The sequence below is a fragment of the Benincasa hispida genome, chromosome 9, assembly GCF_027475165.1.
Source record: "Benincasa hispida cultivar pf3 chromosome 9, pf3_genome.v1.1, whole genome shotgun sequence".
Taxonomy (NCBI): Eukaryota; Viridiplantae; Streptophyta; class Magnoliopsida; order Cucurbitales; family Cucurbitaceae; genus Benincasa; species Benincasa hispida.
Genome location: NC_143486.1, coordinates 8590278 through 8606259, shown reverse-complemented (window position 1 = coordinate 8606259; position 15982 = coordinate 8590278). Strand labels below are relative to the sequence as shown.

General features: G+C 32.3%; 1 protein-coding gene across 2 annotated transcripts; it reads right to left on the bottom strand.

Annotated features, from left to right (window-relative positions):
* Window positions 1-356: 356 nt before the first annotated feature.
* CYCA2;4 (Cyclin A2;4) lies at window positions 357-9382 on the bottom strand. Of its 2 annotated transcripts, none has more exons than XM_039044257.2 (12): window positions 9267-9382; window positions 5135-5482; window positions 4613-4949; window positions 3926-4050; window positions 2901-2993; window positions 2572-2705; window positions 2239-2314; window positions 1675-1751; window positions 1550-1583; window positions 1285-1434; window positions 1063-1197; window positions 357-971 (listed from the first exon to the last, which is right to left on the bottom strand). In XM_039044257.2, the coding sequence occupies exons 2-12, from the start codon at window positions 5429-5431 to the stop codon at window positions 918-920; spliced, it is 1512 nt and encodes a 503-aa protein (XP_038900185.1). In that variant the 5' UTR covers window positions 5432-5482; window positions 9267-9382; the 3' UTR covers window positions 357-917. The 2 variants fall into 2 exon arrangements, with proteins under 2 accessions (XP_038900185.1, XP_038900184.1); XM_039044256.2 differs by lacking the exon at window positions 9267-9382 and adding an exon at window positions 6563-6833.
* Between the last annotated feature and the right edge of the window lie 6600 nt (window positions 9383-15982).

Below are 15982 nucleotides of genomic sequence, written 5' to 3'. Positions count from 1 at the left end.
AACCAGACCGGTTTGGTTTGGTTTGATTTGGGTTTTTACACTCTTAGTCAAGACTAGCACTTCTGAAGTGAGCAGTTGTCATATGCAACCAAAATAAGCACTTCTTGGTTTAGCATAATAGGCCATTTTCTTGACTAATGGTAAGCCTAAGTGATGGTTTACCCATTTAGAGTTGACAAAGCCAGGTGGAGATAATCTCATTGACTCGTCTAGTCAAAGCAAGTGTCTTGATTGAACTTGCTGAGGTGGCAGGACTTGATGTCCACATAGATTATCATTTCATATACTGAAAATTTCACTCAAAGAAAGAATCAATATTCCTCAAGAAACATCAATAGTTGAACAATAATTTGAAGTGTACAGAACAGAACATCATATCATGTATTAAGACACCAATCAATTTATTATAACACCACCATTACAATGCCCAAAATTCTGCCAAAACTTAGCTAACTGTGCATAGAGAGAGCAAAACTATGAGACAAAGTCTTGTAGTAGAATTCATTAAGAAATTTCCGGTCTCAAAAACAGACGGGTCAAGCTTTGGCAAAGTGAACCAAAGTACAAGATTAGCAGTAAATACATGAAAGAAATCTTGGGTGGCAATTCCACATGGTCTTACAGACAAAGCGTCCTTCTGTCAATGTATATATTCAACGGTCAATCTCTGCCCGGCACAAGATCAATTGGGGAGGAACATGACCAAAGTCACAGAACTATAAACAGAAAGCTTCAAAAAAAAATGTAAGAGAAAGAATGTTAATGGGAAAGGGTAAGGATTAACATTAGACCTCAAGCTTAAACATGTAGAGTTAATGACAAAAATTTACTCCAGGGAGAATCTCTAACTTCTATATCAAGTATATATGTAAACTGTTGGCAATTTGTGGATGGTTGGCCTTCATCTAACATGTGGTTCAGAATAGCGTATCAAGTAATTTTGGGGAAGACAAAGTTGCAACAGCTTTGAACTGTTATTCAGACAACAGTTCGTGAGAAAACACGTGCATATCCAATTAACAACATATCGTTTCTTATCGACTTATTCTAGTACTCATTTACCTTTTCTTGCCGATACTTGACACGAATCGAACTGAGAGGACAACCATTGGTGTTCAACTGTAAATCTTGTAAAGCAACAACAGTTTGTTTCAGATCCGATGCTTTATATGAGGTATAATATTCCAGTGTTGAATTCTGTCAGAAAGAGAATGAAATTAACAAGTCTGGCAAGGATTTTAGGACTACGTGAATAAAAAGGATAAGTGATGAGAAAATGCATACCCATGGGTGACTCGACTGATCCAACGTCCATTTGGAAAGAAATACAGCTGATGCAGCTATAACTGAGGGAAGAAAATTCAAGAAACCATAGTCAACCAGTGTTAATTCGGCTAGATAGTTGGCAAGGCACTCGAGTTCAAGACTAGGGGTCTGCAAATCAATGAAAGTCGAGAAATATAAGCTTTGCATATGAGACAGAGAAAGCACAAGGAAGCTCCTCAAATTATCGAGCAATGCATTACAATTACAACCATGTCATTGTTACCTTATATGTCGTTTGTGCAGCTCGAACATATCTCCTGGAAATCAAAAACATGCACAGATAAGAATATTGAGCATATATACACAAAAAGTTATATATGCACTGCCTTGCTTGTGGAGTTCATCTACCTGAGGAAAGATTTTGCAGTTGGTGCAGAAAGTTGAAAGCCCATATGCTTCAATATTTGACCTTCCATATTCAATACCTAAAAAATCACAAAGGAAACTTTTAAATAGCAGAGAACAGAAGGAGAAATCTGCTATTGTAATATAGTCACTCTCTTAAACAATATGACCTGGACTCATCAGGTTTTTAGAGGAAAACAATGTAACTCTTGAGAAAATATATTGCTATCTAGTGCTATTAAGTTCAATTCTACAAACGAAAACAATTATCTGTTGGGAACAAGCCGATGGGACTAGGAAAATCCGGTCTAGAACTAGTTCATTATTTGAGGCATACCACGTCTAACAAATCATTCTCAATCTTATATGTTTCTTTTCCAAAGAGCAGTAAACATCCTGTGGTACTAATCAAGTTAAAACTTTTTATTGTTTCCTTCCCATTTTATTTCATTCATTATTGCCCTTTCTTTTCTCCTGGAATTAGCCGTTCCACCACTCATCAAGCAATGATTGACATCAATTCATCCTATATACCATCCACTGTTCAGTATGGCAAATATGTCATACCTCCTCTTTTGTGTAGGTGCTGTCAGTGATGAAACAAAAATCTTCAACACGTGGTGCACAAATTTCTTCATACTTCCTGGAGGGCACAAGAACCACTGGTGTTATTTCCTTCATATTCAAATTAATATAGCATAACTGATCTTTTTGGATGAGCTTTTGTGAGTTCTCATAGTAAATAATATTTGCTAGATACTTGTTATAAGGACATTAAATTTGTTCGCTTAATACCATCAATAGTTGCAGAATGCAGGGGTTAATCACTTCGCGTAGAACACATTTTAGACTTTTGGATGAAATAAATAGACAACCATGCTTCAGTTCTGAGGAACTTACGAGGCAATTAACATGCAAGAGATACCCAACAGTTGAAGCTTTTGTCTCTCGATGTAATTTTGGGAGAGAAACCAATCAATGAAAAAAACAGTTAGGTAGAGTGTATCTGGTACTAACTTGTATTCCTCCGATACCTGAAACCAATAATTTGTGGATCAGACATTGCATAATTGTGCTCCTGCTTCATGATGAATGTTCATGGAACTTCTTTTCTTTCAAGGTATAAGTACATTAAAAGTTAAGAAATTTGGAAGAATGATTTCTTTTCACAAACAAAATAAAGAAAAGAAAATGATGAATTGAAGAAGGGTTAATGAAGCAACGCTAACCTCTACAAGCCAATCAACCAATATACCCCGCATGCTTTGGGTAATATCAGTCTGCACTGTTTCCATGAAATTGGGACGTGGTCTTCTGGTTAGCTGTAGAGAGGAAAATTTGATCAGTTAAGATAATAGAATCTTCAACTTTAAATCTTAAAAGTGGGAACCAAATTGAATCAATTTATCATGGAACTGAAAGAGCATATGGGCTAACACTAATATAGCAAAAACTTTCCAATCCTAAAGGCGCAAAAGGGATGATTGCATCATCCTTGAACAAAGATTATGAGTAAGAAGTTGGAACAAAAAAAAGGGTGTTTGTCATTTCAAACAGACAGCTTAAATTACATGTAAGGTTGACTGTGTGAATTGAAGAAAGCAAGTGTAGAATTTTAATGCTCCATTTCATGTCAGGAAAGAGGAACATGACACACTTCAACTGTTCAACACATGCAACTTTAGTACTTTAGGATATTTCTACTTTCATTAAACATATGAAAGAGTGTACAAGAACATACAAAAAAACAAACAAACTCACATAAGAAATTACATGGCTAACTACAAGAAGGGTTCCAATCCAAACGGATAAAACCAAGTGGATAATAACAAAAAGCCTGATGGACAGAACCCCACAAGGAGAGTCATTTTGATTGTTTGCATCCATCAGAAGTTATTGCTTAGTACTGTTTTCACATATCATAATGCTAAAAGCCTGAAACCGCTGAGAATAAGAAGTAACATCCATATAATTAAATCTTTTCTCAGAACACATAAATCCGAAGATCCAACAGAGAAATGTGTAGGACTAAATAGTTGACGTTCGCATTTCTTATTCTGATCCCAACTTCTCAGAGCCCCTTATGATCAATATAATCATGCTTTGTTGAACGAATATTGCTTCCTTGTATTGTCAATGCTATAAGTGCAATATCCCTTTTGTTCTTCCCTTTATTCACACCGACCATGAGCAAAAATGGCAAATGAAAAAAAGAAAAGAAAGTTGATAAAAGAACAGGATAAACATCACATACCTCAGCAACACGTAAATTGTTATAGATATCCTGCGCATAGACAGTGCACAGCTGAGCATCTCTGTCATTACAATCAATGTCTGTAATGTCCAGGTTGCTTCTTGTCCCCAGAAGCAACACTTTCTCTGTTATTTCCATTTCCAACAAATATTTTGTCAGCAGTTTATATGTTTGGATGTGACAACACTGTCCAAACTTGAAATTAAGAATTTCAATGTGATTTATTTATCTTATGAGACATGGCTTCTATAATTGATTCAAACATTGTTTCAGATGCTTCCTAAAAGCTCAAACACCAGCATTCTTATTAGCATTCCCAATACCAACTTCATCATATGAGACATGCCTTTCTATAAGTAGATAAATTAATATGTCTTTTGAAGAGTAAAACCCAACTTTGTTACATTGAATTGTCACCTTAAGCACAGCAAACTAGTTAATTTCCTTCCATAGTTATGAAAATAATAATAATAATAATTGCAATCAAATTACAACTCTTATCAGCTTAGTGTGCTCTGGATCTAGTGAAATGCATTTAAGTTATATATTAAAATAAGTCCAAGGAGAAAATGTCTGTGAAAAGAGAATAACATGATAAAGAAGAAAGCTGAATTATCTCTTTTCCTGCTTCTTCAGAGAGTTATGAACGTGCTAAAGTTTAGAGAGCAAAAATTTAGGAATAATTACCTTTATTTTGAAAATTTTGAGACTCTGAATGACTCTGAGACCTCCAATTATCATCCCGAAAATCACTTGTAACCTCTTCCTTTATACCACCTACCCGATGATATGTCTCGGGGTCTTCAGAATTACTCGAACGCTCAACTTTCAACTTAGCTTTTGATTTGGCATTTGCTTGAACACCTTGAGTTCTAAGATCAAGAGGCTTGGAGTAAGCTGCACCAACTGATGAAGCTCCTTTGGTTCTAAGACCTAGAGGAACCTTGGAGTTAGCCACACCAACTGATGAGGCTCCTTTGGACTTCTTGAGACGGTTTCTGATTGTCGGCTTATGACTATTGGGCTGTCAAAAGAAAAAAGAAAAAGGTAAGTTCCAGTACGAGAAAGCTGCATAACTTTGCAAGATATCTGTCTATTGTCCTCCACGCAAGTGAAACCTCATATACAAGAATGGCCATGCAAATGCACAAGACAATTTTTAAATACAGCAATGGCCCATAAGACGCAGGAAAAAGAAAACCTGTTCACCTCAATTTTAGTTGCATTGAAACATTTTGAGTACAAAGGTTCACAGCCTATATTGCTGACATCCTGAAGCACAGCCCTCCTTTTACATGGTCGAGACGATTTAGCAATAGAATGGCAGCTATTTTCTTCAGAAGCAGCTCTTTTCAGATTAGCTCGTACAACCTGCCTCTCCTGCTGATGTGCAGGAACTTTTGGAGGCAGCTGTGCTGACGCAGTAAATGCAGCAGCCCGAGCACGCGTAATTCTACCAGAGAATTCTCCAATATTAGCCCTGATATGATTTTCTTCTTTTCTCATATTTGAAGGTCTCAAAGAAGATTAAATCATCCAAATGCATCTGAGTAAAACCTGTGGTAAAATGAACAGCTCTGAAGAAGTGATCTTAACACCATAAATATTTACTGTGAAGCTTTCAAAATATTTCCGTTTAAAAAAAAAAGGTCTTACAGTGTTTGATGGGTTAAACTTAAAAGAAACATAGAAGATTTGAATACCCTTTAATGTCTAAAATTCTAATAAAAAGCCAATACGGTAGCTACAAATTTCAAGTGAACTGTTTGATTAAAATAGTGAACGCTTTTCACATATGGCAAACTATCAGCAATGCAGTATTAATCCGTAGCCATGATTGAAATTACATTGGCACAATACTGGATGACAGATAATAGATTACAGACTATCGAGCTTCACCACACAGCTGAAATAAAGGCCATTTATAAAGAAAGAGAAAGATTGGCAGAAACAATAGGAATTCAAAGTAATGTTACCGGTTTAACGGGTCTAAAAGGTTAATAGATCCAAAATGAGCTTCTAACATCTTGAAATTCTTGTAATGTCAAAAGGTATTAAATCTGAACAGACGTATTATGATAAATGACTCTAATCAGACTATCCCCAATCTTACGATTACAAAATTGAGCAAGTTAAAGGACAGGATTGGCATTATTTCAAGAGAATGTGATGAAAGATACAGACTTCCAAGCTTCTTACCAGTAAAATAAAAAAATAAAAATAAAGAAATGATAAAGAAAATTTAGAGACAAAAGTAACAAGTAACCAAGGTAGCTGGTATCCAAAATGCAGAAGAAAAAATGGGGAAAATCAAAGGATCTACACAATGTGTTACTCCAAATCCAAGTTTCAATAGTGTAATTTACATTCTTGCATTATGTCCAAATTATTAGAATGTCCATTTCCTTATTACACAGTATTTTAAGAAATAATTCAAACCCAAATTCCACTTCTTTCTCCAAATTACCACAATCATCAAACCCCCAAACCACCCAGCTAAAAAACCCACAAAACCCATCATTCCACCACATCAAATCCATCCCCAAATCTTCAAGAACATCAACTCCACTCCGCCCTAATCCACAACCAACCACCAAACAATCGCGAAATCAAAAAAGATGCAGACAAGAAATAAACCTGAATCTATCTTCCAAGCTCCAAGACCTCCATTGGAGCTCGAGATGAAGATCGAAAAAGTCGAATCAATACAATAATATCGGAGAGGGAAAAAAAAAAGACAGCGTAGTGTGGGTTAGTAAAGTTGGAATGGGAGTGAGCGGGATGAAATGGAAATTTGAAACACAGAGTAAGGGCAAAAAAAAAATCAGAAAATCAAAAAAAAAAAAAAAAAGAAATCAAAAGAACAAAATTAAAAAGAAAAAGAAAAAGGGCAAAAAAAAAAACAGTTATTAATAATTATATTAAATGAATAATCGTGTTTTAATGGCGTTTGCTGTTTTGACCAAAAAAGTGAAAAGGACACTTCGTGGACTCGAAGCTGTCAGCTCTTCAATTTTTATTATCACCTTACGGTAAGCTCGCGCGTGAGACCGGTTCCTCAATTTTCTACCTCCAATTTACCTTATTACCCCTCCCTTTTCAAAATTTTTCCCACTTTCCGTCTCTTCTCGTTTCGTTGTCCTTCTAACCAACAAAAGGCTACTTTTGTAATCTCGACCTTCATGTTAAATTTTGTTTAAGTGATACTGAGCTGGGTTCCTCTACTTCTCAGTTTTTTTAAATTTTAAATTTAACCTCTTTTAATTTGCCACGTAATCGAGTTTAATTTTCTATTGTCTTGTTATTGGTTAACGCTGTCGAGTCTACATAGATTTTTTCACATGTGATATTGTATTTTTTTCTAATCGTTTTTTAACAATCTTACAAATTCCTGTTCTTTTCTTTTTCTTTTTTTTCTTTTTTTTTTTTTTTTTGGTTTCTTAATGTTAGTTTATTTCCACTAATTTGGGGAGGAATTACTGGTTAATGCTATATGAGGTTAACAATTTATTTTTTTCCAATTTAGAAAATTTTACTGATTATGCATAGCTATTTAAATTTTAGAAAAAATAAATAAATGTTTTCCAACTTTAAAGTTTTTTATCTTTAAACTTTTAAATTGTGATTTGTCATTATCGTTATTTTGTGGTTAATTTATGGTTATATCCATTATCCATTCAACTTATCAAATATCGTTTTTTTCACGTTATTATGTGTCCTACACTAAGTTCATATGCATACTTGAAGTCATGGTATTAAAAAACCACAAGATAAGGATGATGACCAAATTGGTTGGTCAACATGTGTACTATTTATATCATGTCATTCTAAACTCTAGCCATAATAATGATTTTTAGTTGATAGAACAAAGTCACATCCAATAATGGTCATATATTATTGGCACACACGTAATAATATTTGTTTTATGTTTGAGGCTCAGTAAAGTATAGTGTACTCAATGGGGAAAAAAAGGTTATTCAATAAGGTTTCCAAAATATAGTTATCTCCTAATGACGATTGATGATGAATTTGAACATATATATATATATATATATATATATACCTTAACAAACATTAGATGCACATTCAAAGTATCTTTCCTAATTTCTACTGTTCTGATATATCAACAAAACAAAAACTATCATGTAGATTATGATGAAATATATTTTTGAGTAATTTATCCAATTAATGGATAGGGTTATGCAATGTGAAAAACATGGTTTTTAATGTATTAATAAAATGTTAACAAATAAGCATGGTTTTTAATGTATTTATGCAATGTGAAAAACACAAACATACTACATGACAATCAAATAAAACCAAACCAAACATCTATTTAAAATATGAAGCCTACTTAGAGATGAGCATGAGCTTATCTTATTAACAAATAGAGATCCTAAATTTTATTCCTTACGTCGACCTATTACTAATTCTCAAATGATCAATAATTACTAATATTAATTAAAAATAATAATTAATCACAAGCCCTATACATTTGACTATGAAACATTATGAAAATTTTAATGGTGTCTGTAAAAATGAGATCAGCTTGGGAAAAGAACAATGTTGGTCTGAATGGTTATTAGGGCTGAAAAAAAAAAAAAATCAAATCATCAACCAAACCGAACCGAATCAAATCAACTCAATTAATTTGGCTCTGTTTATTTTGTGGGTTTAATTAATCTAAATTGAACCGATTATGTTCATTTGCAAGTACCAAATCTATTATATTAAGCACATTATTTTTCTAATATGTACCACTATAGAAGAAACTTAAATAAAAATCAAAACTAAATTAATTGCATCCACTTTTGAGTGATATTCACTTTAATCAAATTAAATGTTGCATTAGGAATCTGATTTTTTCACAAGGAGATATATCCCTAGGGTGATGATAGTACTTTACGATTTCATCTAAAGACCAATTTTCATTCGTTTTTTAAGATAGGGTAATGTCACATTAATACTTGTGAAATTGAGTTATCCTTACAAAAATCTCATATTCCTGTAGTCTTATAAATTTTATGAACAATTGAGTGATTTGTACAACAACTCACTCACACAACCATAGTTTTAAATTTCCATCGACGTGTCGATATTTCTACGTTTTTAAGAATTTGATGTCGACATTAAAAGTGAATCAATATTTCCATTATAACATATAGAAATCTACGAAACACAAAAGAATAAGCATAAAAAAACCACTAATATATATATATATAACATAAATAATAAATCTACTTACTTTTGTTTATATAATTTTTTCAAAAATATCCATTTTATCGATATTTTTAAACCTTGGATGCAAGCAAATATTTACATACAAACTCTTAGTCTCTACCTTCCCTTCCCTTTCTTCACAAAACTATATCCAATTGGCATTTTCAAGCTGCCGTTGCCTCCGTCGCGCATCTCCCCGTCGCCGCCGGCTGGTCCAGTATGGACCTAATCTAATCCGACCGTTGCGGTCTGGTTCGATTCCGATCTGCGAACCGACTACGGACCGATTTGGGGAAAAAATAGAATGGAAGCTGCTTTAAGAATCTCATGATTTTGGGTACGGGGAAGAAGAAGAAAGCATTGTTACAGTGAAATTTGAAAAGGAAAAAAGAAAAGATTAGAAATTTGATTTTGGATATGGCCGACCATAATAAGGGACAACGAAACAATCGTGTGCTTGAAAAAAGATGAAACGATTTTAGGGCGGCGGCGGCAGAAAGAACTGTGAGAGGAAGCGTGAGGGCTCAAAACAACTTTAAGAGATTCAATTCAATTTGGAATTAGGTTTTCGAGTCAATCTTGTTTCAATCACTCAACCCACTTAAGTACACATTTTAACTAAGGATACTAATTTTGTTGAGAGTGATAGACAAATGTACATTTGTCTTGATCAATTTAATTATGGGATATATGATTTAAAAACGTCATGGAAGGATATGTATAATTGAATTTTCGATTTAATTTTTTTGGACTTTTTTAATTTTTTTGTGAAGCTCTAAACTAAGCTCACACACATAATAAAAAAAAAATTGTTAAAAATCACTTTTACTCCTAAATTTTCATTAAAGTAACAATTTAGTCCATAAACTTTGATTTGTAATAATTAAGTTCTTGTACTTTTATAACAATTTAGTCCATAGACTTCACCAGGTAACAATTTAATTCTTGTACTTTAAAATTTGTAACGATTTAATCTCTATTGTCAAAATTAGTATTTAATTTGAATGAGATTTCTTGCATAAACAAACCGATAATCTAATTAGAGACTCGATATTTTTATAAAATACATAGTCCACATCATAAAACAATAAAAAATAACATCTAATTTTGATTATTTTTTACGTTAATGACTAAACTGTTATAAATTTAAAAGTACAAATACTAAATTATTACATACTAAAGCTCTTGGATTAAATTGTCATAATATTGAAAATACAAAGATTGAATGGTTACAAATTGAAATTTAGAGACCAAATTGTTACTTTCATTATCCGGACAAAAAGTGTTTTTTTAACCCTAAAAAAATGGATCCATCACGAACTTGAGCTAACAGGACTTGTTAGGATACTATCTTTGCGGTTCAAATAAATTCAAGCTTCTCTACAAAACTAAAAACAAAAAATGCTTTATGTTGTTTTTGTCTTAAATTACTCTCGACTTTTTACTGAATTCCATTTAATTAGGTTCAATTTAATAATCATTTCATTGTTGTTTTTCTATTTTAAAAGACTATGTCTATTATCTTTTAATTAAATTTCTATGATATGTTTTCACTATTTCTTTTAATTCATGTGAATTTTTGGACAAATTAAATTATAACTATTTTTAAAAAATAACCAACTCTTGAATATCATAAATATTATAAAAAATAAATAGATATCTATTGCTTAGTGCCCTAAAAATCATGTGTCAATCTTTATGTTGTCTATGTGCCTTGTAGTTATTCATGTTTGGTGTCCATGTAAGACAACATCCTACATGTCACTTTGCATATAAATAATGGCATTTAGTGGATCTTAAAATCACACACATTGGTCGGTTAATCCACTTCAAATTTCCACTTAAATTTTCATAGTTTTAGTTATTTATAATTTAATTATTTTATTTTATTATTATATTATATTTTCTCCATATCCGTTGTACTCCTCAATTTCATAACATGTTATTAGCACGGGCTCTTGTTGCTTCCATCGCTGAAGGTAGATCCTAAAGATAGGTTGTTTTTTTTCTCTTTATTATAAGTAATAAATTAAATGTTATTTTGCATATTTAGTACATATTAAAATTTTAATATAAATACAATATTTTGTGATAGTGTCGCCATGACAAACTTTACAAAATTAGAATTCGCAGCCCTTGACATTAATGGCAATAATTATTTATCATGGGTGTTCGATGCCGAAATTCACTTGGATGCTATGAACTTGGGATAAACAATTAAATAAGAAAATACGACATCCAATCAGGACAAAGTAAAAGCTATGATTTTTCTTCGTCAACATCTTCACGAGGGATTAAAAATGGAGTATCTTACAATAAAAGATCCATTTATCTTGTGAAAAAATTTGAAAGAGAGGTATGATCATTAAAAAATAGTTATTATTCCTAAAGTTCGTTTGTGAGTGAATGCATTTAAGACTACAAAATTTTAAATCAGTAAGTGATTACAATTTTGCATTATTTAAAATCAATTCAGAATTGTTGTTATGAGAGAGAAAATTATTGATGTTAATATGTTAGAGAATGCATTTTCTACATTTCATGTCTATAATATGCTCCTACAGTAGCAATATCGAGATAAAGGTTTTAAACAATATTCTGAACTAATTTCATATCTTCTCGTGGTCGAACAAAATAACGAGTTATTGATGAATAACCACAAATCTCGACCAATTGGAACAACACCATTCCCTAAAGTGAATGTTGTGAATGTTAATAATCATGACCGAGATCGTGGTTATGGTCGAGGTTGTGACGTGGCAGAGGAAGAAATAAGTATTATTTTCATGGTGGTCATTCTAATAATTCAAATTTCAAAAGAACCACACAAAATGATGATTACAAAGGAAAAGCTCCACAAGGTGACTTCAAAGAGAGTTGAAAATAAATGTTTCCGGTGCAGAATGACTGGACATTGGTCACGTACTTGTCATACGTCAAAATACTTAGTTGACCTTTATCAAGCCTCCCGGAAGAAAAAAGAGAAAAATATGGAAGCAAATTTTGCATAACAAGATAATGACATATTTAACCCATCTCATAAGACAAATTTGGATATGATGGACTTCTTTGAATCTCCCAAAGAGAAGATTGGTACAGTTGATTAAACTTCAAGTGTTTCTTTTGACTTGGAGAATATATTGACTTAATGTTGTTGTTTTCTTTTATCTATCTTCATATATTTTTTTAATAACTTTGTATATTTTAAGTGTTCTTTTTCTTGTTGTAATTATTTTCTTTTAGTGAAAAAATATGGATCATTTTCATATGTTGGGTGATTAAAAAATGAGCAAAGAAGATATACAAAAGTGCAACTACACACACAATACTTACAAATAAAAAGTACTTTTTCAAATTGACAATGCCGAAAGAAAAAGTAAATACAATATCAGGTTCTGTAAACTTGATCGAAGATTTTGGAAAAGCAAATATTATTTTGCCTAGAGGAACAAAATTTACAATTGACAATGCATTGTTCTCTAGTCAATCAAAGAGAAATCTTCTAAGTTTTAAAGATATACGTTGCAATGGTCATCATATTGAGACTGATAGTAAGAATAATGTGGATTATCTATATATTATCTCTACTTTCTCAAATGGAAAACATATATTGGAAAAGCTATCTGCTTTATCTTCTGGATTGTATTATACTCATATACGAGTAATTGAAACATATGCAACAATAAACTTGAAGTTCATGAATCCAAATATATTTGTTATTTGACATGATAGATTGGATCATCCAAGGTCTATAATGATGAGAAGAATTATTGAGACTTCAAGTGGATACCCATTGAAGAATCAAAAGATTCTTCAATCTAATGAATTATCATGTGATGCTTGCTCTCAAGGCAAATTAATAATTAGATCATCATCAGCTAAAGTGGGAACTGAATCACCTGCATTTTTAGAACGAATTTATGATGATATATGTGGATTTATTAACCCATTATCAGTTAGATATTTATGGTATTAATAGATGCATCAAGTAGATGGTCACATGTGTGCTTATTATCAAGTCGAAATCTTGCATTTGCAAGATTACTTGCTCAAATAATTAAGTTAAGAGCACAATTTCTTGATTATACAATTAAGACCATTCGTCCTGATAATGCTGGTGAATTTACATCCCAAGCTTTTGATAATTATTGTATGTCAATTGGAATAAGTGTTGAACATCATGTAGCTCATGTTCATATACAAAATGGTTTAGCATAATCATTTATAAAATATTTGCAATTAATTGCAAGACCATTACTTATGAGAGCTAAGTTTCCTTTATCTGTATGGGGACATGCTATTTAATTGGTCTGACTGTATATGAAAGTTTGGATATGCATCTCATGGATGTAGTCACAACATTTTTATATGAATCTTTTGATAATGATATTTATATGAGAATCCCCGAAGGATTTAAGGTACCTGAAACATATACATCAAATTCTCGGGAATTGTATTCAATAAAGCTAAAGAAATCACTATATGGATTGAAACAATTAAGACAGATGTGGTATAATCGCGTGAGTAAATATTTACTAAAAGAAGGATATGAAAATAATCCAACATGTCTGGGTGTTTTTAAAAATAAATCATAATCAAGATTTGCTATTATAATTATATATGTTGATGACTTGAATATAATTGGAACTCCTGAAAAGCTTTCAAAGGCAATAGGATATCTTAAAAAAGAATTTGAGATGAAATATTTCGAAAAAATAAAATTTTGTCTTGGTTTGCAAATTGCATTTAGCAGATGAAATGTTTATGCATCAGTTAGCTTATACAGGAAAAACTGGACACCACCACTCGATCACCTTGGTGTTCTCGGTGTGAGAATCCAGGAGTTGTGGGCAAAGTATGGATTTGGATAGAGGGGGAAGGAGGAATGGAAGAAGGAGTAAGCGATCAAGTAAAGAACAGAACGATCGTGTAGAAGATATCATTCTATCGCATAGACTCTATCCTCGATTCTGTAGTATGCGAGTTCTATCGTATAGAAAACTCGATAACTATCGTTTACCCTCTCAACAAGCTATCGTATAACTTAGTCGTGTAGCATGTGTGGATTGAAAATGAAAAACTATTTTTCAACTTTTATCCCACAATTAGTCATAAACTGTCTAAAACCACCCACGAGGTTGGTTATCGGAGAAAAAGAAAAATTAATTATCTTATAATTAATTATTTATAAATAAATACAATAACTAATTTATCATATTATATTTATAATCTATAGTTTTAATATTGCATCATATGCAACACATAAACCATAGTTCTTTTTCTCTTTTATGGCTTTTAATATAAATCATATTTATATTAATTTCTCTAATCAAATAATGTATCAAATACATCAAATTAATTATATCACATATAATTGAATTAATTTAATTATATCATATATAATCAAATTTTCTCTTGTTAATTTGAACATTTCAAACTATCCTAAAACTGATTCTCAACATGAATTCATTGAGTTACCAAGGAGACCTTATAGACATGTAGCTTGAAGCTATAACGGTACGTGAATAACTGACTAAACTATTTAATTACGATATCCACAATCCGTTAACTATCGGGTACTCCACTAAAGACCGACAGCTGCACTCTTCGCACCACAGATATATTTCTATATCCATCGGATATAACCAATCAACAATATGATGACCCTTCACAAATCACTCGTAAGTACAGCTGAGCCCAATTTGTCGTTTTGCTCCTATAGTTACTTCTAATTCCTTAAGTACCACTGATTCCTCTAATGAACAATATATCATAGTCCTACTATGACTAAACCCTTCTTGAGCCAAGTGAAGGTGTGGCGTCACATTGTTCAATCTCCATAATTAGCCCTTAAGGGAGCAATTTATCTACACATTCCTGCTTCGAGGAAGAAGTGAATTCCATCTTATGTAGCTGAGTTCCCAGCTTCCCAATCAAACGAGTCCCCAAAGTGGTAGGTTTGAGTCGACGATATGGCCACTCACACCCATGCAAATCAAAGGACCGCCCTCATAGGCAGGAGTTTACAACTCACTCAAGATTAAGGTCATGTTACCTATGGTCATCCTAGTGAAATGAAAGTCTCTTTCATGAACGGCGTTATATAACGAGATTAAACATTTCGTGGTTTGGTCTTATACAAACTCCTTTGTATAGAGCATTATCGCTTGCATCTTTAATACACGAATGATTAAGATCAAATCATTTGTAGCATTTTACAACATTTGTAACACTTACAAAGCAGGCCACACTCGTAGTGTCACCAAGATAAGGTACATTCTTTATCCATATACTACAGACCATTTAGGTTATCACTTAAAACACGATCCACTTGTATGTCTCTACATACATGTTTAAGTTACAACGATAATCAGGGATCTTAGTTTATTGGTTTGTGGCTAGTGCAACTAAAATATCTCATATTTCATAAACTGAAGTGAATAAAATATCTCATATTATAAATCACAATAATGTTTGTTCATATAGATATTTACAAACTACGGGACCCTACGAGATTTAGGACATCAACCCCAACAAAGACAACACAACTTGCATAGTCCAAATCAAAAGATGATATATTAAAGGAGACAAAACAAAACATATTTCACCAAAACTTTTTCTACATTCGTGATCTTGAAGAAAATGGCGACATCACTGTATAACAAATCTATTTGAAGGATAACTTGACAGACTTATTTACAAAGGTATTACCAACCACAACTTTTTAAAAATTGGTGTACAAAATTGGAATGCGGCGACTCAGAGATTTTAAGTGATATTTTCATGAGGGGGAGTAAATATATTGTATTCTTTTAATAATATATATTATATGAAATA